The sequence below is a fragment of the Oryctolagus cuniculus genome, chromosome 12 (assembly GCF_964237555.1).
Source record: "Oryctolagus cuniculus chromosome 12, mOryCun1.1, whole genome shotgun sequence".
Lineage (NCBI taxonomy): Eukaryota > Metazoa > Chordata > Mammalia > Lagomorpha > Leporidae > Oryctolagus > Oryctolagus cuniculus.
Window position 1 is genome coordinate 98,006,013 of NC_091443.1, and position 27,222 is coordinate 98,033,234.

Sequence of the window (27,222 nt, forward strand, 5' to 3'; positions counted from 1 at the left end):
TAAGGAAGCCTTCACACGCACCGGACCCCAGCTCAGTGTCCCGGGGCGCCCATCTCCGCCCTGGGCTGCAGACAGCAGAAATCTAACCCCGACCCACACAATTCCAAGGGCAGCGTAGGCGGCACAGCGGACTCTCCCTGCCCGCTCTGCCAGTCGCTGGGCGGGGGACACCCAACACCCACAGGACCCCTGGGTCTCTCAACTGCCGGGCTTCCCAGACAGAATGCTGTGGTCGCTGGGAGAGGCGTCGAGGCCGGCGACTCAGGCCTCCCCCCGGCACACGGAACACCCAGGGCACGCAGAGCGTTCCAGAGCGCTCTGGCGCGCGGCGCTCCGCCAGCTGATGCGAAAGCCAGGGACCACTTGTCTGCTTGCCACAGCTGGGAGCTGCGGCTTTCAGGGGCTGTCTGCGGGTTGGGAAGGAAGCAGGCTGAAGGCTGCTGGCGTGGCCCCCTCTTCCTAGCCAGCCTGAAGCGCGCAGGCTTGCGGGCGCTGGCGCTGGCCCTGCCCTGGAATAGCCTCTGGGGCCGCAACCACGTGCCCCGCGGGACCTGGCAGGCTGCGTGTCAGGCAGGGCCAAACAGTGTGACCCACACCCCAGAGGCAGGCCCGACCCGGACACCGCAGTGAACGTGGATATGCTTCACACCCACCACCCATGGGGTCTCACAAGACCCGGGCCCTGTGTGCCGGCCCCCCCGCTCCACCCGCCCCCGCCCCGCTTCAGGCGGCCCTGTGCCCCGGGACTCAGCCTCGCGGCTGGCTCCGCGAAGGAAGACTGGCGCTGTCCAGGGATGAGCCCCAGTGGCTCAGCGGGGACACCCTGCCCCGGGAGGACTCACCGAACATGTCTATGGTCTGGAAGATGTGGCATTCCTCCCGCCGGAGGCCCCAGGCACTGTCACAGACCTGGAAGTAAGCCACGGCCACGTGCCCGGCCGCAGGACACGGCCAACGGGGTCCCGCGATGGCTGCACGTGGGACAGGGAACTGCCCCAGCCGGGGCAGCTCGAGTTCGGGCCCGCTGGGGTGGGAAGGAAAACCACAGCAGGGTCACCAACGCGGCAGGTGGTCGAGCCCCGGGCCCTGCCTGCCGGCCCAGGGAAGCCAGTGCCTGCGTGGCTATGGGCACGTGGGCCCCAGAGGCGGTCCTCGTCCCCCGCCACAGGCCAGCTCTCAGCTCTGAAGGGGTTGCTGGAGAGAGCCGCGGACTGAGCCGCAGGCACGGCCGGGCCGGGGCCGGGCAGACAATGGACTCGGACCCCAGAGCTCTGACCCCGCCCAAAGCACTCCAGGACCCTCGCAGGAGCTCTGCGGCACGCATCGACTGCCCAGGCCGCACCTGGCACCACCAATGCACCTGGCTTGTCGAGGTGGCACAGCCCTCTGGCCACCGTCAGAACCCCTCCCCCACCACAGTCTGCCTCCGCAGCCTCTGTGGAGTGGCCCAGGATTCCCCGAGGACCCGTCCCCGTGCCGCCCAGCGAAGGCTGAGTGATGTGGTTGGGTCGTGACTGCGGGCCAGGCTCCGGTCAGCCTCCGCGTGGAAAGCGGGACAGCCACCCGGACTGCAGGACGTCCTACGGGGCCACTGGGTCCGCACGGATCCCGGGACGGCCTCCCCAGGGGTGGGGGCAGGCCACAGCCCTCTCCGTGTCACTCGCACGCTTGGAGGCCATGCTGCCACCGGGCCCATAGACACACGGGGCCGAGGGGGGCAGTGGGTGTGCGGGCACCACGCGGCCCAGCCCTGGGCCTCCCGGGATAGCGGGGAAGTCTGCCCGGGATCCCAGCCCCGGGGCGGGGCCTTCACGGGGTCGGGAGACCTACCTGGGCAGGGCAGGACCTAGGGAAGGCCGCTCCCGATCCAGAGCCGTCGGGCCGACTGCGAATCGAATGAGACAGGGAAGGCCCCACTGAGGACTAGGCTTACCCACGCACAGGCCAGGACGTCCACACCCCCTAAAGGACGGTCCGTCGTCTGGGTGGCTCGAGGCTTGCCGGGAGGCAGGGCGCTGAGTCTCCAGGCACTGGCCTGGACTGGCGCCCGCCTGCCATGGGGGCTCTGGACCGCCCTTCAACCGCCCCACCTCTCCTGGCAGGGCCCTAAGGAAGCCTTCACACGCACCGGACCCCAGCTCAGTGTCCCGGGGCGCCCATCTCCGCCCTGGGCTGCAGACAGCAGAAATCTAACCCCGACCCACACAATTCCAAGGGCAGCGTAGGCGGCACAGCGGACTCTCCCTGCCCGCTCTGCCAGTCGCTGGGCGGGGGACACCCAACACCCACAGGACCCCTGGGTCTCTCAACTGCCGGGCTTCCCAGACAGAATGCTGTGGTCGCTGGGAGAGGCGTCGAGGCCGGCGACTCAGGCCTCCCCCCGGCACACGGAACACCCAGGGCACGCAGAGCGTTCCAGAGCGCTCTGGCGCGCGGCGCTCCGCCAGCTGATGCGAAAGCCAGGGACCACTTGTCTGCTTGCCACAGCTGGGAGCTGCGGCTTTCAGGGGCTGTCTGCGGGTTGGGAAGGAAGCAGGCTGAAGGCTGCTGGCGTGGCCCCCTCTTCCTAGCCAGCCTGAAGCGCGCAGGCTTGCGGGCGCTGGCGCTGGCCCTGCCCTGGAATAGCCTCTGGGGCCGCAACCACGTGCCCCGCGGGACCTGGCAGGCTGCGTGTCAGGCAGGGCCAAACAGTGTGACCCACACCCCAGAGGCAGGCCCGACCCGGACACCGCAGTGAACGTGGATATGCTTCACACCCACCACCCATGGGGTCTCACAAGACCCGGGCCCTGTGTGCCGGCCCCCCCGCTCCACCCGCCCCCGCCCCGCTTCAGGCGGCCCTGTGCCCCGGGACTCAGCCTCGCGGCTGGCTCCGCGAAGGAAGACTGGCGCTGTCCAGGGATGAGCCCCAGTGGCTCAGCGGGGACACCCTGCCCCGGGAGGACTCACCGAACATGTCTATGGTCTGGAAGATGTGGCATTCCTCCCGCCGGAGGCCCCAGGCACTGTCACAGACCTGGAAGTAAGCCACGGCCACGTGCCCGGCCGCAGGACACGGCCAACGGGGTCCCGCGATGGCTGCACGTGGGACAGGGAACTGCCCCAGCCGGGGCAGCTCGAGTTCGGGCCCGCTGGGGTGGGAAGGAAAACCACAGCAGGGTCACCAACGCGGCAGGTGGTCGAGCCCCGGGCCCTGCCTGCCGGCCCAGGGAAGCCAGTGCCTGCGTGGCTATGGGCACGTGGGCCCCAGAGGCGGTCCTCGTCCCCCGCCACAGGCCAGCTCTCAGCTCTGAAGGGGTTGCTGGAGAGAGCCGCGGACTGAGCCGCAGGCACGGCCGGGCCGGGGCCGGGCAGACAATGGACTCGGACCCCAGAGCTCTGACCCCGCCCAAAGCACTCCAGGACCCTCGCAGGAGCTCTGCGGCACGCATCGACTGCCCAGGCCGCACCTGGCACCACCAATGCACCTGGCTTGTCGAGGTGGCACAGCCCTCTGGCCACCGTCAGAACCCCTCCCCCACCACAGTCTGCCTCCGCAGCCTCTGTGGAGTGGCCCAGGATTCCCCGAGGACCCGTCCCCGTGCCGCCCAGCGAAGGCTGAGTGATGTGGTTGGGTCGTGACTGCGGGCCAGGCTCCGGTCAGCCTCCGCGTGGAAAGCGGGACAGCCACCCGGACTGCAGGACGTCCTACGGGGCCACTGGGTCCGCACGGATCCCGGGACGGCCTCCCCAGGGGTGGGGGCAGGCCACAGCCCTCTCCGTGTCACTCGCACGCTTGGAGGCCATGCTGCCACCGGGCCCATAGACACACGGGGCCGAGGGGGGCAGTGGGTGTGCGGGCACCACGCGGCCCAGCCCTGGGCCTCCCGGGATAGCGGGGAAGTCTGCCCGGGATCCCAGCCCCGGGGCGGGGCCTTCACGGGGTCGGGAGACCTACCTGGGCAGGGCAGGACCTAGGGAAGGCCGCTCCCGATCCAGAGCCGTCGGGCCGACTGCGAATCGAATGAGACAGGGAAGGCCCCACTGAGGACTAGGCTTACCCACGCACAGGCCAGGACGTCCACACCCCCTAAAGGACGGTCCGTCGTCTGGGTGGCTCGAGGCTTGCCGGGAGGCAGGGCGCTGAGTCTCCAGGCACTGGCCTGGACTGGCGCCCGCCTGCCATGGGGGCTCTGGACCGCCCTTCAACCGCCCCACCTCTCCTGGCAGGGCCCTAAGGAAGCCTTCACACGCACCGGACCCCAGCTCAGTGTCCCGGGGCGCCCATCTCCGCCCTGGGCTGCAGACAGCAGAAATCTAACCCCGACCCACACAATTCCAAGGGCAGCGTAGGCGGCACAGCGGACTCTCCCTGCCCGCTCTGCCAGTCGCTGGGCGGGGGACACCCAACACCCACAGGACCCCTGGGTCTCTCAACTGCCGGGCTTCCCAGACAGAATGCTGTGGTCGCTGGGAGAGGCGTCGAGGCCGGCGACTCAGGCCTCCCCCCGGCACACGGAACACCCAGGGCACGCAGAGCGTTCCAGAGCGCTCTGGCGCGCGGCGCTCCGCCAGCTGATGCGAAAGCCAGGGACCACTTGTCTGCTTGCCACAGCTGGGAGCTGCGGCTTTCAGGGGCTGTCTGCGGGTTGGGAAGGAAGCAGGCTGAAGGCTGCTGGCGTGGCCCCCTCTTCCTAGCCAGCCTGAAGCGCGCAGGCTTGCGGGCGCTGGCGCTGGCCCTGCCCTGGAATAGCCTCTGGGGCCGCAACCACGTGCCCCGCGGGACCTGGCAGGCTGCGTGTCAGGCAGGGCCAAACAGTGTGACCCACACCCCAGAGGCAGGCCCGACCCGGACACCGCAGTGAACGTGGATATGCTTCACACCCACCACCCATGGGGTCTCACAAGACCCGGGCCCTGTGTGCCGGCCCCCCCGCTCCACCCGCCCCCGCCCCGCTTCAGGCGGCCCTGTGCCCCGGGACTCAGCCTCGCGGCTGGCTCCGCGAAGGAAGACTGGCGCTGTCCAGGGATGAGCCCCAGTGGCTCAGCGGGGACACCCTGCCCCGGGAGGACTCACCGAACATGTCTATGGTCTGGAAGATGTGGCATTCCTCCCGCCGGAGGCCCCAGGCACTGTCACAGACCTGGAAGTAAGCCACGGCCACGTGCCCGGCCGCAGGACACGGCCAACGGGGTCCCGCGATGGCTGCACGTGGGACAGGGAACTGCCCCAGCCGGGGCAGCTCGAGTTCGGGCCCGCTGGGGTGGGAAGGAAAACCACAGCAGGGTCACCAACGCGGCAGGTGGTCGAGCCCCGGGCCCTGCCTGCCGGCCCAGGGAAGCCAGTGCCTGCGTGGCTATGGGCACGTGGGCCCCAGAGGCGGTCCTCGTCCCCCGCCACAGGCCAGCTCTCAGCTCTGAAGGGGTTGCTGGAGAGAGCCGCGGACTGAGCCGCAGGCACGGCCGGGCCGGGGCCGGGCAGACAATGGACTCGGACCCCAGAGCTCTGACCCCGCCCAAAGCACTCCAGGACCCTCGCAGGAGCTCTGCGGCACGCATCGACTGCCCAGGCCGCACCTGGCACCACCAATGCACCTGGCTTGTCGAGGTGGCACAGCCCTCTGGCCACCGTCAGAACCCCTCCCCCACCACAGTCTGCCTCCGCAGCCTCTGTGGAGTGGCCCAGGATTCCCCGAGGACCCGTCCCCGTGCCGCCCAGCGAAGGCTGAGTGATGTGGTTGGGTCGTGACTGCGGGCCAGACTCCGGTCAGCCTCCGCGTGGAAAGCGGGACAGCCACCCGGACTGCAGGACGTCCTACGGGGCCACTGGGTCCGCACGGATCCCGGGACGGCCTCCCCAGGGGTGGGGGCAGGCCACAGCCCTCTCCGTGTCACTCGCACGCTTGGAGGCCATGCTGCCACCGGGCCCATAGACACACGGGGCCGAGGGGGGCAGTGGGTGTGCGGGCACCACGCGGCCCAGCCCTGGGCCTCCCGGGATAGCGGGGAAGTCTGCCCGGGATCCCAGCCCCGGGGCGGGGCCTTCACGGGGTCGGGAGACCTACCTGGGCAGGGCAGGACCTAGGGAAGGCCGCTCCCGATCCAGAGCCGTCGGGCCGACTGCGAATCGAATGAGACAGGGAAGGCCCCACTGAGGACTAGGCTTACCCACGCACAGGCCAGGACGTCCACACCCCCTAAAGGACGGTCCGTCGTCTGGGTGGCTCGAGGCTTGCCGGGAGGCAGGGCGCTGAGTCTCCAGGCACTGGCCTGGACTGGCGCCCGCCTGCCATGGGGGCTCTGGACCGCCCTTCAACCGCCCCACCTCTCCTGGCAGGGCCCTAAGGAAGCCTTCACACGCACCGGACCCCAGCTCAGTGTCCCGGGGCGCCCATCTCCGCCCTGGGCTGCAGACAGCAGAAATCTAACCCCGACCCACACAATTCCAAGGGCAGCGTAGGCGGCACAGCGGACTCTCCCTGCCCGCTCTGCCAGTCGCTGGGCGGGGGACACCCAACACCCACAGGACCCCTGGGTCTCTCAACTGCCGGGCTTCCCAGACAGAATGCTGTGGTCGCTGGGAGAGGCGTCGAGGCCGGCGACTCAGGCCTCCCCCCGGCACACGGAACACCCAGGGCACGCAGAGCGTTCCAGAGCGCTCTGGCGCGCGGCGCTCCGCCAGCTGATGCGAAAGCCAGGGACCACTTGTCTGCTTGCCACAGCTGGGAGCTGCGGCTTTCAGGGGCTGTCTGCGGGTTGGGAAGGAAGCAGGCTGAAGGCTGCTGGCGTGGCCCCCTCTTCCTAGCCAGCCTGAAGCGCGCAGGCTTGCGGGCGCTGGCGCTGGCCCTGCCCTGGAATAGCCTCTGGGGCCGCAACCACGTGCCCCGCGGGACCTGGCAGGCTGCGTGTCAGGCAGGGCCAAACAGTGTGACCCACACCCCAGAGGCAGGCCCGACCCGGACACCGCAGTGAACGTGGATATGCTTCACACCCACCACCCATGGGGTCTCACAAGACCCGGGCCCTGTGTGCCGGCCCCCCCGCTCCACCCGCCCCCGCCCCGCTTCAGGCGGCCCTGTGCCCCGGGACTCAGCCTCGCGGCTGGCTCCGCGAAGGAAGACTGGCGCTGTCCAGGGATGAGCCCCAGTGGCTCAGCGGGGACACCCTGCCCCGGGAGGACTCACCGAACATGTCTATGGTCTGGAAGATGTGGCATTCCTCCCGCCGGAGGCCCCAGGCACTGTCACAGACCTGGAAGTAAGCCACGGCCACGTGCCCGGCCGCAGGACACGGCCAACGGGGTCCCGCGATGGCTGCACGTGGGACAGGGAACTGCCCCAGCCGGGGCAGCTCGAGTTCGGGCCCGCTGGGGTGGGAAGGAAAACCACAGCAGGGTCACCAACGCGGCAGGTGGTCGAGCCCCGGGCCCTGCCTGCCGGCCCAGGGAAGCCAGTGCCTGCGTGGCTATGGGCACGTGGGCCCCAGAGGCGGTCCTCGTCCCCCGCCACAGGCCAGCTCTCAGCTCTGAAGGGGTTGCTGGAGAGAGCCGCGGACTGAGCCGCAGGCACGGCCGGGCCGGGGCCGGGCAGACAATGGACTCGGACCCCAGAGCTCTGACCCCGCCCAAAGCACTCCAGGACCCTCGCAGGAGCTCTGCGGCACGCATCGACTGCCCAGGCCGCACCTGGCACCACCAATGCACCTGGCTTGTCGAGGTGGCACAGCCCTCTGGCCACCGTCAGAACCCCTCCCCCACCACAGTCTGCCTCCGCAGCCTCTGTGGAGTGGCCCAGGATTCCCCGAGGACCCGTCCCCGTGCCGCCCAGCGAAGGCTGAGTGATGTGGTTGGGTCGTGACTGCGGGCCAGGCTCCGGTCAGCCTCCGCGTGGAAAGCGGGACAGCCACCCGGACTGCAGGACGTCCTACGGGGCCACTGGGTCCGCACGGATCCCGGGACGGCCTCCCCAGGGGTGGGGGCAGGCCACAGCCCTCTCCGTGTCACTCGCACGCTTGGAGGCCATGCTGCCACCGGGCCCATAGACACACGGGGCCGAGGGGGGCAGTGGGTGTGCGGGCACCACGCGGCCCAGCCCTGGGCCTCCCGGGATAGCGGGGAAGTCTGCCCGGGATCCCAGCCCCGGGGCGGGGCCTTCACGGGGTCGGGAGACCTACCTGGGCAGGGCAGGACCTAGGGAAGGCCGCTCCCGATCCAGAGCCGTCGGGCCGACTGCGAATCGAATGAGACAGGGAAGGCCCCACTGAGGACTAGGCTTACCCACGCACAGGCCAGGACGTCCACACCCCCTAAAGGACGGTCCGTCGTCTGGGTGGCTCGAGGCTTGCCGGGAGGCAGGGCGCTGAGTCTCCAGGCACTGGCCTGGACTGGCGCCCGCCTGCCATGGGGGCTCTGGACCGCCCTTCAACCGCCCCACCTCTCCTGGCAGGGCCCTAAGGAAGCCTTCACATGCACCGGACCCCAGCTCAGTGTCCCGGGGCGCCCATCTCCGCCCTGGGCTGCAGACAGCAGAAATCTAACCCCGACCCACACAATTCCAAGGGCAGCGTAGGCGGCACAGCGGACTCTCCCTGCCCGCTCTGCCAGTCGCTGGGCGGGGGACACCCAACACCCACAGGACCCCTGGGTCTCTCAACTGCCGGGCTTCCCAGACAGAATGCTGTGGTCGCTGGGAGAGGCGTCGAGGCCGGCGACTCAGGCCTCCCCCCGGCACACGGAACACCCAGGGCACGCAGAGCGTTCCAGAGCGCTCTGGCGCGCGGCGCTCCGCCAGCTGATGCGAAAGCCAGGGACCACTTGTCTGCTTGCCACAGCTGGGAGCTGCGGCTTTCAGGGGCTGTCTGCGGGTTGGGAAGGAAGCAGGCTGAAGGCTGCTGGCGTGGCCCCCTCTTCCTAGCCAGCCTGAAGCGCGCAGGCTTGCGGGCGCTGGCGCTGGCCCTGCCCTGGAATAGCCTCTGGGGCCGCAACCACGTGCCCCGCGGGACCTGGCAGGCTGCGTGTCAGGCAGGGCCAAACAGTGTGACCCACACCCCAGAGGCAGGCCCGACCCGGACACCGCAGTGAACGTGGATATGCTTCACACCCACCACCCATGGGGTCTCACAAGACCCGGGCCCTGTGTGCCGGCCCCCCCGCTCCACCCGCCCCCGCCCCGCTTCAGGCGGCCCTGTGCCCCGGGACTCAGCCTCGCGGCTGGCTCCGCGAAGGAAGACTGGCGCTGTCCAGGGATGAGCCCCAGTGGCTCAGCGGGGACACCCTGCCCCGGGAGGACTCACCGAACATGTCTATGGTCTGGAAGATGTGGCATTCCTCCCGCCGGAGGCCCCAGGCACTGTCACAGACCTGGAAGTAAGCCACGGCCACGTGCCCGGCCGCAGGACACGGCCAACGGGGTCCCGCGATGGCTGCACGTGGGACAGGGAACTGCCCCAGCTGGGGCAGCTCGAGTTCGGGCCCGCTGGGGTGGGAAGGAAAACCACAGCAGGGTCACCAACGCGGCAGGTGGTCGAGCCCCGGGCCCTGCCTGCCGGCCCAGGGAAGCCAGTGCCTGCGTGGCTATGGGCACGTGGGCCCCAGAGGCGGTCCTCGTCCCCCGCCACAGGCCAGCTCTCAGCTCTGAAGGGGTTGCTGGAGAGAGCCGCGGACTGAGCCGCAGGCACGGCCGGGCCGGGGCCGGGCAGACAATGGACTCGGACCCCAGAGCTCTGACCCCGCCCAAAGCACTCCAGGACCCTCGCAGGAGCTCTGCGGCACGCATCGACTGCCCAGGCCGCACCTGGCACCACCAATGCACCTGGCTTGTCGAGGTGGCACAGCCCTCTGGCCACCGTCAGAACCCCTCCCCCACCACAGTCTGCCTCCGCAGCCTCTGTGGAGTGGCCCAGGATTCCCCGAGGACCCGTCCCCGTGCCGCCCAGCGAAGGCTGAGTGATGTGGTTGGGTCGTGACTGCGGGCCAGGCTCTGGTCAGCCTCCGCGTGGAAAGCGGGACAGCCACCCGGACTGCAGGACGTCCTACGGGGCCACTGGGTCCGCACGGATCCCGGGACGGCCTCCCCAGGGGTGGGGGCAGGCCACAGCCCTCTCCGTGTCACTCGCACGCTTGGAGGCCATGCTGCCACCGGGCCCATAGACACACGGGGCCGAGGGGGGCAGTGGGTGTGCGGGCACCACGCGGCCCAGCCCTGGGCCTCCCGGGATAGCGGGGAAGTCTGCCCGGGATCCCAGCCCCGGGGCGGGGCCTTCACGGGGTCGGGAGACCTACCTGGGCAGGGCAGGACCTAGGGAAGGCCGCTCCCGATCCAGAGCCGTCGGGCCGACTGCGAATCGAATGAGACAGGGAAGGCCCCACTGAGGACTAGGCTTACCCACGCACAGGCCAGGACGTCCACACCCCCTAAAGGACGGCCCGTCGTCTGGGTGGCTCGAGGCTTGCCGGGAGGCAGGGCGCTGAGTCTCCAGGCACTGGCCTGGACTGGCGCCCGCCTGCCATGGGGGCTCTGGACCGCCCTTCAACCGCCCCACCTCACGTGGCAGGGCCCTAAGGAAGCCTTCACACGCACCGGACCCCAGCTCAGTGTCCCGGGGCGCCCATCTCCGCCCTGGGCTGCAGACAGCAGAAATCTAACCCCGACCCACACAATTCCAAGGGCAGCGTAGGCGGCACAGCGGACTCTCCCTGCCCGCTCTGCCAGTCGCTGGGCGGGGGACACCCAACACCCACAGGACCCCTGGGTCTCTCAACTGCCGGGCTTCCCAGACAGAATGCTGTGGTCGCTGGGAGAGGCGTCGAGGCCGGCGACTCAGGCCTCCCCCCGGCACACGGAACACCCAGGGCACGCAGAGCGTTCCAGAGCGCTCTGGCGCGCGGCGCTCCGCCAGCTGATGCGAAAGCCAGGGACCACTTGTCTGCTTGCCACAGCTGGGAGCTGCGGCTTTCAGGGGCTGTCTGCGGGTTGGGAAGGAAGCAGGCTGAAGGCTGCTGGCGTGGCCCCCTCTTCCTAGCCAGCCTGAAGCGCGCAGGCTTGCGGGCGCTGGCGCTGGCCCTGCCCTGGAATAGCCTCTGGGGCCGCAACCACGTGCCCCGCGGGACCTGGCAGGCTGCGTGTCAGGCAGGGCCAAACAGTGTGACCCACACCCCAGAGGCAGGCCCGACCCGGACACCGCAGTGAACGTGGATATGCTTCACACCCACCACCCATGGGGTCTCACAAGACCCGGGCCCTGTGTGCCGGCCCCCCCGCTCCACCCGCCCCCGCCCCGCTTCAGGCGGCCCTGTGCCCCGGGACTCAGCCTCGCGGCTGGCTCCGCGAAGGAAGACTGGCGCTGTCCAGGGATGAGCCCCAGTGGCTCAGCGGGGACACCCTGCCCCGGGAGGACTCACCGAACATGTCTATGGTCTGGAAGATGTGGCATTCCTCCCGCCGGAGGCCCCAGGCACTGTCACAGACCTGGAAGTAAGCCACGGCCACGTGCCCGGCCGCAGGACACGGCCAACGGGGTCCCGCGATGGCTGCACGTGGGACAGGGAACTGCCCCAGCCGGGGCAGCTCGAGTTCGGGCCCGCTGGGGTGGGAAGGAAAACCACAGCAGGGTCACCAACGCGGCAGGTGGTCGAGCCCCGGGCCCTGCCTGCCGGCCCAGGGAAGCCAGTGCCTGCGTGGCTATGGGCACGTGGGCCCCAGAGGCGGTCCTCGTCCCCCGCCACAGGCCAGCTCTCAGCTCTGAAGGGGTTGCTGGAGAGAGCCGCGGACTGAGCCGCAGGCACGGCCGGGCCGGGGCCGGGCAGACAATGGACTCGGACCCCAGAGCTCTGACCCCGCCCAAAGCACTCCAGGACCCTCGCAGGAGCTCTGCGGCACGCATCGACTGCCCAGGCCGCACCTGGCACCACCAATGCACCTGGCTTGTCGAGGTGGCACAGCCCTCTGGCCACCATCAGAACCCCTCCCCCACCACAGTCTGCCTCCGCAGCCTCTGTGGAGTGGCCCAGGATTCCCCGAGGACCCGTCCCCGTGCCGCCCAGCGAAGGCTGAGTGATGTGGTTGGGTCGTGACTGCGGGCCAGACTCCGGTCAGCCTCCGCGTGGAAAGCGGGACAGCCACCCGGACTGCAGGACGTCCTACGGGGCCACTGGGTCCGCACGGATCCCGGGACGGCCTCCCCAGGGGTGGGGGCAGGCCACAGCCCTCTCCGTGTCACTCGCACGCTTGGAGGCCATGCTGCCACCGGGCCCATAGACACACGGGGCCGAGGGGGGCAGTGGGTGTGCGGGCACCACGCGGCCCAGCCCTGGGCCTCCCGGGATAGCGGGGAAGTCTGCCCGGGATCCCAGCCCTGGGGCGGGGCCTTCACGGGGTCGGGAGACCTACCTGGGCAGGGCAGGACCTAGGGAAGGCCGCTCCCGATCCAGAGCCGTCGGGCCGACTGCGAATCGAATGAGACAGGGAAGGCCCCACTGAGGACTAGGCTTACCCACGCACAGGCCAGGACGTCCACACCCCCTAAAGGACGGTCCGTCGTCTGGGTGGCTCGAGGCTTGCCGGGAGGCAGGGCGCTGAGTCTCCAGGCACTGGCCTGGACTGGCGCCCGCCTGCCATGGGGGCTCTGGACCGCCCTTCAACCGCCCCACCTCACGTGGCAGGGCCCTAAGGAAGCCTTCACACGCACCGGACCCCAGCTCAGTGTCCCGGGGCGCCCATCTCCGCCCTGGGCTGCAGACAGCAGAAATCTAACCCCGACCCACACAATTCCAAGGGCAGCGTAGGCGGCACAGCGGACTCTCCCTGCCCGCTCTGCCAGTCGCTGGGCGGGGGACACCCAACACCCACAGGACCCCTGGGTCTCTCAACTGCCGGGCTTCCCAGACAGAATGCTGTGGTCGCTGGGAGAGGCGTCGAGGCCGGCGACTCAGGCCTCCCCCCGGCACACGGAACACCCAGGGCACGCAGAGCGTTCCAGAGCGCTCTGGCGCGCGGCGCTCCGCCAGCTGATGCGAAAGCCAGGGACCACTTGTCTGCTTGCCACAGCTGGGAGCTGCGGCTTTCAGGGGCTGTCTGCGGGTTGGGAAGGAAGCAGGCTGAAGGCTGCTGGCGTGGCCCCCTCTTCCTAGCCAGCCTGAAGCGCGCAGGCTTGCGGGCGCTGGCGCTGGCCCTGCCCTGGAATAGCCTCTGGGGCCGCAACCACGTGCCCCGCGGGACCTGGCAGGCTGCGTGTCAGGCAGGGCCAAACAGTGTGACCCACACCCCAGAGGCAGGCCCGACCCGGACACCGCAGTGAACGTGGATATGCTTCACACCCACCACCCATGGGGTCTCACAAGACCCGGGCCCTGTGTGCCGGCCCCCCCGCTCCACCCGCCCCCGCCCCGCTTCAGGCGGCCCTGTGCCCCGGGACTCAGCCTCGCGGCTGGCTCCGCGAAGGAAGACTGGCGCTGTCCAGGGATGAGCCCCAGTGGCTCAGCGGGGACACCCTGCCCCGGGAGGACTCACCGAACATGTCTATGGTCTGGAAGATGTGGCATTCCTCCCGCCGGAGGCCCCAGGCACTGTCACAGACCTGGAAGTAAGCCACGGCCACGTGCCCGGCCGCAGGACACGGCCAACGGGGTCCCGCGATGGCTGCACGTGGGACAGGGAACTGCCCCAGCCGGGGCAGCTCGAGTTCGGGCCCGCTGGGGTGGGAAGGAAAACCACAGCAGGGTCACCAACGCGGCAGGTGGTCGAGCCCCGGGCCCTGCCTGCCGGCCCAGGGAAGCCAGTGCCTGCGTGGCTATGGGCACGTGGGCCCCAGAGGCGGTCCTCGTCCCCCGCCACAGGCCAGCTCTCAGCTCTGAAGGGGTTGCTGGAGAGAGCCGCGGACTGAGCCGCAGGCACGGCCGGGCCGGGGCCGGGCAGACAATGGACTCGGACCCCAGAGCTCTGACCCCGCCCAAAGCACTCCAGGACCCTCGCAGGAGCTCTGCGGCACGCATCGACTGCCCAGGCCGCACCTGGCACCACCAATGCACCTGGCTTGTCGAGGTGGCACAGCCCTCTGGCCACCGTCAGAACCCCTCCCCCACCACAGTCTGCCTCCGCAGCCTCTGTGGAGTGGCCCAGGATTCCCCGAGGACCCGTCCCCGTGCCGCCCAGCGAAGGCTGAGTGATGTGGTTGGGTCGTGACTGCGGGCCAGACTCCGGTCAGCCTCCGCGTGGAAAGCGGGACAGCCACCCGGACTGCAGGACGTCCTACGGGGCCACTGGGTCCGCACGGATCCCGGGACGGCCTCCCCAGGGGTGGGGGCAGGCCACAGCCCTCTCCGTGTCACTCGCACGCTTGGAGGCCATGCTGCCACCGGGCCCATAGACACACGGGGCCGAGGGGGGCAGTGGGTGTGCGGGCACCACGCGGCCCAGCCCTGGGCCTCCCGGGATAGCGGGGAAGTCTGCCCGGGATCCCAGCCCCGGGGCGGGGCCTTCACGGGGTCGGGAGACCTACCTGGGCAGGGCAGGACCTAGGGAAGGCCGCTCCCGATCCAGAGCCGTCGGGCCGACTGCGAATCGAATGAGACAGGGAAGGCCCCACTGAGGACTAGGCTTACCCACGCACAGGCCAGGACGTCCACACCCCCTAAAGGACGGTCCGTCGTCTGGGTGGCTCGAGGCTTGCCGGGAGGCAGGGCGCTGAGTCTCCAGGCACTGGCCTGGACTGGCGCCCGCCTGCCATGGGGGCTCTGGACCGCCCTTCAACCGCCCCACCTCACGTGGCAGGGCCCTAAGGAAGCCTTCACACGCACCGGACCCCAGCTCAGTGTCCCGGGGCGCCCATCTCCGCCCTGGGCTGCAGACAGCAGAAATCTAACCCCGACCCACACAATTCCAAGGGCAGCGTAGGCGGCACAGCGGACTCTCCCTGCCCGCTCTGCCAGTCGCTGGGCGGGGGACACCCAACACCCACAGGACCCCTGGGTCTCTCAACTGCCGGGCTTCCCAGACAGAATGCTGTGGTCGCTGGGAGAGGCGTCGAGGCCGGCGACTCAGGCCTCCCCCCGGCACACGGAACACCCAGGGCACGCAGAGCGTTCCAGAGCGCTCTGGCGCGCGGCGCTCCGCCAGCTGATGCGAAAGCCAGGGACCACTTGTCTGCTTGCCACAGCTGGGAGCTGCGGCTTTCAGGGGCTGTCTGCGGGTTGGGAAGGAAGCAGGCTGAAGGCTGCTGGCGTGGCCCCCTCTTCCTAGCCAGCCTGAAGCGCGCAGGCTTGCGGGCGCTGGCGCTGGCCCTGCCCTGGAATAGCCTCTGGGGCCGCAACCACGTGCCCCGCGGGACCTGGCAGGCTGCGTGTCAGGCAGGGCCAAACAGTGTGACCCACACCCCAGAGGCAGGCCCGACCCGGACACCGCAGTGAACGTGGATATGCTTCACACCCACCACCCATGGGGTCTCACAAGACCCGGGCCCTGTGTGCCAGCCCCCCCCCTCCACCCGCCCCCCCGCTTCAGGCGGCCCTGTGCCCCGGGACTCAGCCTCGCGGCTGGCTCCGCGAAGGAAGACTGGCGCTGTCCAGGGACGAGCCCCAGTGGCTCAGCGGGGACACCGTGCCCCGGGAGGACTCACCGAACATGTCTATGGTCTGGAAGATGTGGCATTCCTCCCGCCGGAGGCCCCAGGCGCTGTCACAGACCTGGAGGTAAGCCACGGCCACGTGCCCGGCCGCAGGACACGGCCAACGGGGTCCCGCGATGGCTGCACATGGGACAGGGAACTGCCCCAGCCGGGGCAGCTCGAGTTCGGGCCCGCTGGGGTGGGAAGGAAAACCACAGCAGGGTCACCAACGCGGCAGGTGGTCGAGCCCCGGGCCCTGCCTGCCGGCCCAGGGAAGCCAGTGCGTGCGTGGCTATGGGCACGTGGGCCCCAGAGGCGGTCCTCGTCCCCCGCCACAGGCCAGCTCTCAGCTCTGCAGGGGTTGCTGGAGACAGCCGCGGACTGAGCCGCAGACACGGCCGGGCCGGGCCGGGCCCGGGCCCGGGGCCGGGGCCAGGCAGACAATGGACTCGGACCCCAGAGCTCTGACCCCGCCCAAAGCACTCCAGGACCCTCGCAGGAGCTCTGGCGGCACGCATCGACTGCCCAGGCCGCACCTGGCACCACCAATGCACCTGGCTTGTCGAGGTGGGACAGCCCTCGGGCCACCATCAGAACCCCTCCCCCACCACAGTCTGCCTCCGCAGCCTCTGTGGAGTGGCCCAGGATTCCCCGAGGACCCGTCCGTCCCCGTGCCGCCCACCGAAGGCTGAGTGATGTGGTTGTGTCGTGCCTGCGGGCCAGCCTCCGCGTGGAAAGCGGGACAGCCACCCGGACCGCAGGACGTCCTACGGGGCCACTGGGTGCGCAGGGATCCCGGGACGGCCTCCCCAGGGGTGGGGGCAGGCCACAGCCCCCTCCGTGTCACTCGCACGCTTGGAGGCCGTGCTGCCACCGGGCCCATAGACACACGGGGCCGAGGGGGGCAGTGGGTGTGCGGGCACCACGCGGCCCAGCCCTGGGCCTCCCGGGATAGCGGGGAAGTCTGCCCGGGATCCCAGCCCCGGGGCGGGGCCTTCACGGGGTCGGGAGACCTACCTGGGCAGGGCAGGACCTAGGGAAGGCCGCTCCCGATCCAGAGCCGTCGGGCCGACTGCGAATCGAATGAGACAGGGAAGGCCCCACTGAGGACTAGGCTTACCCACGCACAGGCCAGGACGTCCACACCCCCTAAAGGACGGCCCGTCGTCTTGGTGGCTCGAGGCTTGCCTGGAGGCAGGGCGCTGAGTCTCCAGGCACTGGCCTGGACTGGCGCCCGCCTGCCATGGGGGCTCTGGACCACCCTTCAACCGCCCCACCTCACGGGGCAGGGCCCTAAGGAAGCCTTCACACGCACCGGACCCCAGCTCAGTGTCCTGGGGCGCCCATCTCCGCCCTGGGCTGCCGACAGCAGAAATCTAACCCCGACCCACACAATTCCAAGGGCAGCGTAGGCGGGACAGCGGACTCTCCCTGCCCGCCCTGCCAGTCGCTGGGCGGGGGACACCCAACACCCACAGGACCCCTGGGTCTCTCAACTGCCGGGCTTCCCAGAATGCCGTGGTCGCTGGGAGAGGCGTCGAGGCCGGCGACTCAGGCCTCCCCCCGGCACACGGAACACCCAGGGCACGCAGAGCTGTGGTTCCAGAGCGCTCTGGCGCTCGGCGCTCCGCCAGCTGATGCGAAAGCCAGGGACCACTTGTCTGCTTGCCACAGCTGGGAGCTGTGGCTTTCAGGGGCTGTCTGCGGGTTGGCAAGGAAGCAGGCTGAAGGCTGCTGGCGTGGCCCCCTCTTCCTAGGCAGACTGTGAAGCGCGCAGGCTTGCGGGCGCTGGCCCTGCCCTGGAATAGCCTCTGGGACCGCAACCACGTGCCCCGCGGGACCTGGCAGGCTGCGTGTCAGGCAGGGCCAAACAGTGTGACCCACACCCCAGAGGCAGGCCCGACCCGGACACCGCAGTGAACGTGGATATGCTTCACACCCACCACCCATGGGGTCTCACAAGACCCGGGCCCTGTGTGCCGGCCCCCCCCTCCACCCGCCCCCGCCCCGCTTCAGGCGGCCCTGTGCCCCGGGACTCAGCCTCGCGGCTGGCTCCGCGAAGGAAGACTGGCGCTGTCCAGGGACGAGCCCCAGTGGCTCAGCGGGGACACCCTGCCCCGGGAGGACTCACCGAACATGTCTATGGTCTGGAAGATGTGGCATTCCTCCCGCCGTAGGCCCCAGGCGCTGTCACAGACCTGGAGGTAAGCCACGGCCACGTGCCCGGCCGCAGGACACGGCCAACGGGGTCCCGCGATGGCTGCACATGGGACAGGGAACTGCCCCAGCCGGGGCAGCTCGAGTTCGGGCCCGCTGGGGTGGGAAGGAAAACCACAGCAGGGTCACCAACGCGGCAGGTGGTTAGCCCCGGGCCCTGCCTGCCGGCCCAGGGAAGCCAGTGCGTGCGTGGCTATGGGCACGTGGGCCCCAGAGGCGGTCCTCGTCCCCCGCCACAGGCCAGCTCTCAGCTCTGCAGGGGTTGCTGGAGACAGCCGCGGACTGAGCCGCAGGCACGGCCGGGCCAGGGCCGGGCAGACAATGGACTCGGACCCCAGAGCTCTGACCCCGCCCAAAGCACTCCAGGACCCTCGCAGGAGCTCTGGCGGCACGCATCGACTGCCCAGGCCGCACCTGGCACCACCAATGCACCTGGCTTGTCGAGGTGGGACAGCCCTCGGGCCACCATCAGAACCCCTCCCCCACCACAGTCTGCCTCCGCAGCCTCTGTGGAGTGGCCCAGGATTCCCCGAGGACCCGTCCGTCCCCGTGCCGCCCACCGAAGGCTGAGTGATGTGGTTGTGTCGTGCCTGCGGGCCAGCCTCCGCGTGGAAAGCGGGACAGCCACCCGGACCGCAGGACGTCCTACGGGGCCACTGGGTGCGCAGGGATCCCGGGACGGCCTCCCCAGGGGTGGGGGCAGGCCACAGCCCCCTCCGTGTCACTCGCACGCTTGGAGGCCGTGCTGCCACCGGGCCCATAGACACACGGGGCCGAGGGGGGCAGTGGGTGTGCGGGCACCACGCGGCCCAGCCCTGGGCCTCCCGGGATAGCGGGGAAGTCTGCCCGGGATCCCAGCCCCGGGGCGGGGCCTTCACGGGGTCGGGAGACCTACCTGGGCAGGGCAGGACCTAGGGAAGGCCGCTCCCGATCCAGAGCCGTCGGGCCGACTGCGAATCGAATGAGACAGGGAAGGCCCCACTGAGGACTAGGCTTACCCACGCACAGGCCAGGACGTCCACACCCCCTAAAGGACGGCCCGTCGTCTTGGTGGCTCGAGGCTTGCCTGGAGGCAGGGCGCTGAGTCTCCAGGCACTGGCCTGGACTGGCGCCCGCCTGCCATGGGGGCTCTGGACCACCCTTCAACCGCCCCACCTCACGGGGCAGGGCCCTAAGGAAGCCTTCACACGCACCGGACCCCAGCTCAGTGTCCTGGGGCGCCCATCTCCGCCCTGGGCTGCCGACAGCAGAAATCTAACCCCGACCCACACAATTCCAAGGGCAGCGTAGGCGGGACAGCGGACTCTCCCTGCCCGCCCTGCCAGTCGCTGGGCGTGGGACACCCAACACCCACAGGACCCCTGGGTCTCTCAACTGCCGGGCTTCCCAGAATGCCGTGGTCGCTGGGAGAGGCGTCGAGGCCGGCGACTCAGGCCTCCCCCCGGCACACGGAACACCCAGGGCACGCAGAGCTGTGGTTCCAGAGCGCTCTGGCGCTCGGCGCTCCGCCAGCTGATGCGAAAGCCAGGGACCACTTGTCTGCTTGCCACAGCTGGGAGCTGTGGCTTTCAGGGGCTGTCTGCGGGTTGGCAAGGAAGCAGGCTGAAGGCTGCTGGCGTGGCCCCCTCTTCCTAGGCAGACTGTGAAGCGCGCAGGCTTGCGGGCGCTGGCCCTGCCCTGGAATAGCCTCTGGGACCGCAACCACGTGCCCCGCGGGACCTGGCAGGCTGCGTGTCAGGCAGGGCCAAACAGTGTGACCCACACCCCAGAGGCAGGCCCGACCCGGACACCGCAGTGAACGTGGATATGCTTCACACCCACCACCCATGGGGTCTCACAAGACCCGGGCCCTGTGTGCCGGCCCCCCCCTCCACCCGCCCCCGCCCCGCTTCAGGCGGCCCTGTGCCCCGGGACTCAGCCTCGCGGCTGGCTCCGCGAAGGAAGACTGGCGCTGTCCAGGGACGAGCCCCAGTGGCTCAGCGGGGACACCCTGCCCCGGGAGGACTCACCGAACATGTCTATGGTCTGGAAGATGTGGCATTCCTCCCGCCGTAGGCCCCAGGCGCTGTCACAGACCTGGAGGTAAGCCACGGCCACGTGCCCGGCCGCAGGACACGGCCAACGGGGTCCCGCGATGGCTGCACATGGGACAGGGAACTGCCCCAGCCGGGGCAGCTCGAGTTCGGGCCCGCTGGGGTGGGAAGGAAAACCACAGCAGGGTCACCAACGCGGCAGGTGGTTAGCCCCGGGCCCTGCCTGCCGGCCCAGGGAAGCCAGTGCGTGCGTGGCTATGGGCACGTGGGCCCCAGAGGCGGTCCTCGTCCCCCGCCACAGGCCAGCTCTCAGCTCTGCAGGGGTTGCTGGAGACAGCCGCGGACTGAGCCGCAGGCACGGCCGGGCCAGGGCCGGGCAGACAATGGACTCGGACCCCAGAGCTCTGACCCCGCCCAAAGCACTCCAGGACCCTCGCAGGAGCTCTGCGGCACGCATCGACTGCCCAGGCCGCACCTGGCACCACCAATGCACCTGGCTTGTCGAGGTGGGACAGCCCTCTGGCCACCGTCAGAACCCCTCCCCCACCACAGTCTGCCTCCGCAGCCTCTGTGGAGTGGCCCAGGATTCCCCGAGGACCCGTCCGTCCCCGTGCCGCCCAGCGAAGGCTGAGTGATGTGGTTGTGTCGTGCCTGCGGGCCAGCCTCCGCGTGGAAAGCGGGACAGCCACCCGGACCGCAGGACGTCCTACGGGGCCACTGGGTGCGCAGGGATCCCGGGATGGCCTCCCCAGGGGTGGGGGCAGGCCACAGCCCCCTCCGTGTCACTCGCACGCTTGGAGGCCGTGCTGCCACCGGGCCCATAGACACACGGGGCCGAGGGGGGCAGTGGGTGTGCGGGCACCACGCGGCCCAGCCCTGGGCCTCCCGGGATAGCGGGGAAGTCTGCCCGGGATCCCAGCCCCGGGGCGGGGCCTTCACGGGGTCGGGAGACCTACCTGGGCAGGGCAGGACCTAGGGAAGGCCGCTCCCGATCCAGAGCCGTCGGGCCGACTGCGAATCGAATGAGACAGGGAAGGCCCCACTGAGGACTAGGCTTACCCACGCACAGGCCAGGACGTCCACACCCCCTAAAGGACGGCCCGTCGTCTTGGTGGCTCGAGGCTTGCCTGGAGGCAGGGCGCTGAGTCTCCAGGCACTGGCCTGGACTGGCGCCCGCCTGCCATGGGGGCTCTGGACCGCCCTTCAACCGCCCCACCTCACGGGGCAGGGCCCTAAGGAAGCCTTCACACGCACCGGACCCCAGCTCAGTGTCCCGTGGCGCCCATCTCCACCCTGGGCTGCCGACAGCAGAAATCTAACCCCGACCCACACAATTCCAAGGGCAGCGTAGGCGGGACAGCGGACTCTCCCTGCCCGCCCTGCCAGTCGCTGGGCGGGGGACACCCAACACCCACAGGACCCCTGGGTCTCTCAACTGCCGGGCTTCCCAGAATGCCGTGGTCGCTGGGAGAGGCGTCGAGGCCGGCGACTCAGGCCTCCCCCCGGCACACGGAACACCCAGGGCACGCAGAGCTGTGGTTCCAGAGCGCTCTGGCGCTCGGCGCTCCGCCAGCTGATGCGAAAGCCAGGGACCACTTGTCTGCTTGCCACAGCTGGGAGCTGCGGCTTTCAGGGGCTGTCTGCGGGTTGGCAAGGAAGCAGGCTGAAGGCTGCTGGCGTGGCCCCCTCTTCCTAGGCAGCCTGTGAAGCGCGCAGGCTTGCGGGCGCTGGCCCTGCCCTGGAATAGCCTCTGGGGCCGCAACCACGTGCCCCGCGGGACCTGGCAGGCTGCGTGTCAGGCAGGGCCAAACAGTGTGACCCACACCCCAGAGGCAGGCCCGACCCGGACACCGCAGTGAACGTGGATATGCTTCACACCCACCACCCATGGGGTCTCACAAGACCCGGGCCCTGTGTGCCGGCCCCCCCCCTCCACCCGCCCCCCCGCTTCAGGCGGCCCTGTGACCCGGGACTCAGCCTCGCGGCTGGCTCCGCGAAGGAAGACTGGCGCTGTCCAGGGACGAGCCCCAGTGGCTCAGCGGGGACACCGTGCCCCGGGAGGACTCACCGAACATGTCTATGGTCTGGAAGATGTGGCATTCCTCCCGCCGGAGGCCCCAGGCGCTGTCACAGACCTGGAGGTAAGCCACAGCCACGTGCCCGGCCGCAGGACACGACCAACGGGGTCCCGCAATGGCTGCACATGGGACAGGGAACTGCCCCAGCCGGGGCAGCTCGAGTTCGGGCCCGCTGGGGTGGGAAGGAAAACCACAGCAGGGTCACCAACGCGGCAGGTGGTCGACCCCCGGGCCCTGCCTGCCGGCCCAGGGAAGCCAGTGCGTGCGTGGCTATGGGCACATGGGCCCCAGAGGCGGTCCTCGTCCCCCACCACAGGCCAGCTCTCAGCTCTGCAGGGGTTGCTGGAGACAGCCGCGGACTGAGCCGCAGACACGGCCGGGCCGGGCCGGGCCCGGGCCCGGGGCCGGGGCTGGGCAGACAATGGACTCGGACCCCAGATCTCTGACCCCGCCCAAAGCACTCCAGGACCCTCGCAGGAGCTCTGGCAGCACGCATCGACTGCCCAGGCCGCACCTGGCACCACCAATGCACCTGGCTTGTCGAGTTGGGACAGCCCTCTGGCCACCGTCAGAACCCCTCCCCCACCACAGTCTGCCTCCGCAGCCTCTGTGGAGTGGCCCAGGATTCCCCGAGGACCCGTCCGTCCCCGTGCCGCCCACCTAAGGCTGAGTGATGTGGTTGGGTCGTGGCTGCGGGCCAGACTCCGGTAAGCCTCCGCGTGGAAAGCGGGACAGCCACCCGGACCGCAGGACGTCCTACGGGGCCACTGGGTACGCAGGGATCCCAGGACGGCCTCCCCAGGGGTGGGGGCAGGCCACAGCCCCCTCCGTGTCACTCGCATGCTTGGAGGCCGTGCTGCCACCGGGCCCATAGACACACGGGGCCGAGGGGGGCAGTGGGTGTGTGGGCACCACACGGCCCAGCCCTGGGCCTCCCGGGATAGCGGGGAAGTCTGCCCGGGATCCCAGCCCCGGGGCGGGGCCTTCACGGGGTCGGGAGACCTACCTGGGCAGGGCAGGACCTAGGGAAGGCCGCTCCCGATCCAGAGCCGTCGGGCCGACTGCGAATCGAATGAGACAGGAAAGGCCCCACTGAGGACTAGGCTTACCCACGCACAGGCCAGGATGTCCACACCCCCTAAAGGACGGCCCGTCGTCTTGGTGGCTCGAGGCTTGCCGGGAGGCAGGGCGCTGAGTCTCCAGGCACTGGCCTGGACTGGCGCCCGCCTGCCATGGGGGCTCTGGACCGCCCTTCAACCGCCCCACCTCACGGGGCAGGGCCCTAAGGAAGCCTTCACACGCACCGGACCCCAGCTCAGTGTCCCGGGGCGCCCATCTCCGCCCTGGGCTGCCGACAGCAGAAATCTAACCCCGACCCACACAATTCCAAGGGCAGCGTAGGCGGGACAGCGGACTCTCCCTGCCCGCTCTGCCAGTCGCTGGGCGGGGGACACCCAACACCCACAGGACCCCTGGGTCTCTCAACTGCCGGGCTTCCCAGAATGCCGTGGTCGCTGGGAGAGGCGTCGAGGCCAGCGACTCAGGCCTCCCCCCGGCACACGGAACACCCAGGGCACGCAGAGCTGTGGTTCCAGAGCGCTCTGGCGCTCGGCGCTCCGCCAGCTGACGCGAAAGCCAGGGACCACTTGTCTGCTTGCCACAGCTGGGAGCTGCGGCTTTCAGGGGCTGTCTGCGGGTTGGGAAGGAAGCAGGCTGAAGGCTGCTGGCGTGGCCCCCTCTTCCTAGGCAGCCTGTGAAGCGCGCAGGCTTGCGGGCGCTGGCCCTGCCCTGGAATAGCCTCTGGGGCCGCAACCACGTGCCCCGCGGGACCTGGCAGGCTGCGTGTCAGGCAGGGCCAAACAGTGTGACCCACACCCCAGAGGCAGGCCCGACCCGGACACCGCAGTGAACGTGGATATGCTTCACACCCACCACCCATGGGGTCTCACAAGACCCGGGCCCTGTGTGCCGGCCTCCCCCTCCACCCGCCCCCCCGCTTCAGGCGGCCCTGTGCCCCGGGACTCAGCCTCGCGGCTGGCTCCGCGAAGGAAGACTGGCGCTGTCCAGGGACGAGCCCCAGTGGCTCAGCGGGGACACCGTGCCCCGGGAGGACTCACCGAACATGTCTATGGTCTGGAAGATGTGGCATTCCTCCCGCCGGAGGCCCCTGGCGCTGTCACAGACCTGGAGGTTAGCCACGGCCACATGCCCGGCCGCAGGACACGGCCAACGGGGTCCCGCGATGGCTGCACATGGGACAGGGAACTGCCCCAGCCGGGGCAGCTCGAGTTCGGGCCCGCTGGGGTGGGAAGGAAAACCACAGCAGGGTCACCAACGCGGCAGGTGGTCGAGCCCCGGGCCCTGCCTGCCGGCCCAGGGAAGCCAGTGCGTGCGTGGCTATGGGCACGTGGGCCCCAGAGGCGGTCCTCGTCCCCCGCCACAGGCCAGCTCTCATCTCCGCAGGGGTTGCTGGAGACAGCCGCGGACTGAGCCGCAGAAACGGCCGGGCCGGGGCCGGGCAGACAATGAACTCGGACCCCAGAGCTCTGACCCCGCCCAAAGCACTCCAGGACCCTCGCAGGAGCTCTGGCGGCACGCATCGACTGCCCAGGCCACACCTGGCACCACCAATGCACCTGGCTTGTCGAGGTGGGACAGCCCTCGGGCCACCGTCAGAACCCCTCCCCCACCACAGTCTGCCTCCGCAGCCTCTGTGGAGTGGCCCAGGATTCCCCGAGGACCCGTCCATCCCCGTGCCGCCCACCGAACGCTGAGTGATGTGGTTGGGTCGTGGCTGCGGGCCAGACTCCGGTCAGCCTCCGCGTGGAAAGCGGGACAGCCACCCGGACCGCAGGACGTCCTACGGGGCCACTGGGTGCGCAGGGATCCCGGGACGGCCTCCCCAGGGGTGGGGGCAGGCCACAGCCCCCTCCGTGTCACTCGCACGCTTGGAGGCCGTGCTGCCACCGGGCCCATAGACACACGGGGCCGAGGGGGGCAGTGGGTGTGCGGGCACCACGCGGCCCAGCCCTGGGCCTCCCGGGATAGCGGGGAAGTCTGCCGGGATTCCAGCCCCGGGGCGGGGCCTTCACGGGGTCGGGAGACCTACCTGGGCAGGGCAGGACCTAGGGAAGGCCGCTCCCGATCCAGAGCCGTCGGGCCGACTGCAAATCGAATGAGACAGGGAAGGCCCCACTGAGGACTAGGCTTACCCACGCACAGGCCAAGATGTGTACATACCTCAGGGTGGTTGTCTTGGTGGCTCAGAAGCTGGCGTTTAGACTGGCGCCTAGTCCAGATAGTGGCTTTGCTTGCCTGCCAGGGTAGTCTTCGGACCGCCCATCACCCACTACATTTCAGGATCTCTATTGTGCTGTATACCCCAGCTTAGTGTCTTTTTTGCGCCCATCTTTGCCCCGTGCTGCCAACAAGCAACATTCAGCCCTGACAAGCACAATTCTAATGTCAGGGTAGGTGGGATACTTGACTCTCCCTGCCTACCCTGTCAGTCGCTGGGTTGGTGAAACACACAGGACCCCTAGGTGTTTCGAATGGCAGGGCTTCCCTGAATGCTGTGGTCATTGGGAGAAGTGTTAAGGCCTCATATTTGCATAGAGATATCTCTGCAGTATCACTCAAAGGTACTAAAAGTTGTGAGTAGTGATATCTGTTGCTTTTTTTTTTCAGCATATTTTTTATTAACTGGGTGTCAATTCATCTGACCTCTGCTATTTTGTTGGGAAGTGTCAGCTCCACACTGGGATGTCTTGGGTTTTCTTTTTCTCGTGGTTTGTTATGGACAATCAATTCAACTCGATTTCTAACTGCCTCACCACAGTCTTGACCTCAGTGACCATTGGTGTTTTTCATACCCTCTGCTTTTTGGGTTCATTTCATTTGGGCCCTGTGCTCCTGTTTATCTTTTCCTACTCTCCTGTATTCTTCCAGAACTGGTAGCGGTTACAAAGTTTCAGCAGTTTGTGAAGAGATTGCTGCTGAAGGCTCTTAGTCTCATCCATCATTTTTAGCCAGACTCATTGTGCTGACAAGCCTCTGGCTGGTCGGATACACTGCTGTGGGCATGAGGCGGTATTATCTCATGGGGTGTTTCTGGGGAACCACATGACTCCAACTCTAGTTGCTATACTATGCTTAGATCCCCAAATTCCTCATGTGTTCATGCTGTGTAATCTGGTGTTTCCTACCATGAAGCCATGGGCCCTGCTCCAGCACACAGTGCTCTTGTTACTCAGCTAGGGCTGGTGGCTGCAAGGCAGACCTGTGGCTGTGTACTGGGGAGAACCCTGGGGCTCGAAGCATCACCTTGCCCCAGAAGTACTCACTGCCAAGGCCAGCTTCCCTGAAGAAGCATTCTTCTTGTTGGAGGTTCCAGACACTGGCACAGATCTCATCGTAAGCCATCTCCACAATGTTGTCCATAGGACAGGGCCACCAGGGTCCCACTCTGGGTTTAGGCAGGCCATTGAGAAGCTCCAGCTGGGCCAGCCTGAGACTTGGCCTGCTGGAGTGTGGAGATAAGGCACATTTACAAACATGGGATGTGAGTAGCACCAACTCATGCCCGCCCTCCAAAGCAGTAACAGTGCATCTGTGGCTAGAGGTAAAACGGGCCCCAGCAGATGTCCCACTCCCTGGTCACAAGGTGACTCTGAGAGGACTGGCGGTGACAAGCTGAAGACTGAGTCACAGGGATAGAGACACATGGGCAGGACATGTCCTCTGGCAAACAGTTGCCTGCCCTGCTAGGGAGCAAAGACCTCTGACACCCTGCATGGCTGCCTCCCCAGTGAAGGAAGCACCAGGAGCCTCACTGAAGCTGTGGGTCACCCCTGAGACCCAGTCAGGCATCAACTCCCCAGATATCTCGATGATGACAGATACACCTGCTGAGGAGTTCTTGTACCCCAGCACTCTGGCTCTCTCACCCCCACTCCTCAGACTGCTCCCTCTGCCTTCTGATGGCTGGCTCTGGGATCTCAATGGATCACTTTTTGTGCCACCCACAGATGGAATGCCCTTACATGGACAGAAATTGAATGTAGTCCAGAGAGTGGCCCTCTCCTCTTGTGAGCCAGGGAAGCTGTGGTGACTTCCGGAATTCCACATAAAGGCCACTTGGTCTGAGTCAACCCTAAGACTATCTCTTGGGCAGTGAGTGGAAGAGGCCATGGGAACCCCTTTGGGCAACTCCATGACAAGATGCAATATTGTCTTCTGAGACAGGAGGACATGGTCCTGTGGGAGTGCCATGGCTCCCTCAGCCTGTTTTGTCTCTCCCAGGATCTACTGTGACACTT

General features: G+C 68.6%; 1 protein-coding gene across 17 annotated transcripts in view; it reads right to left on the minus strand.

Moving 5' to 3' along the window:
• The window catches only part of LOC127482730 (monoacylglycerol lipase ABHD2), a 709,665-nt gene that overhangs the window by 245,976 nt on the left and 436,467 nt on the right, over positions 1-27,222 (minus strand). For 16 of the 17 annotated variants that reach the window (XM_070054436.1, XM_070054437.1, XM_070054434.1 and 13 more), the window contains one exon: positions 25,544-26,426. The exons of the other annotated variant lie outside the window; for it this stretch is intronic. In XM_070054436.1, coding sequence (XP_069910537.1) covers positions 26,150-26,426 — 277 coding nt within the window. In that variant the 3' untranslated portion in view covers positions 25,544-26,149. Of the gene's footprint in view, positions 1-25,543; positions 26,427-27,222 lie in introns of those variants that run through there. 17 annotated transcript variants of the gene reach the window in all.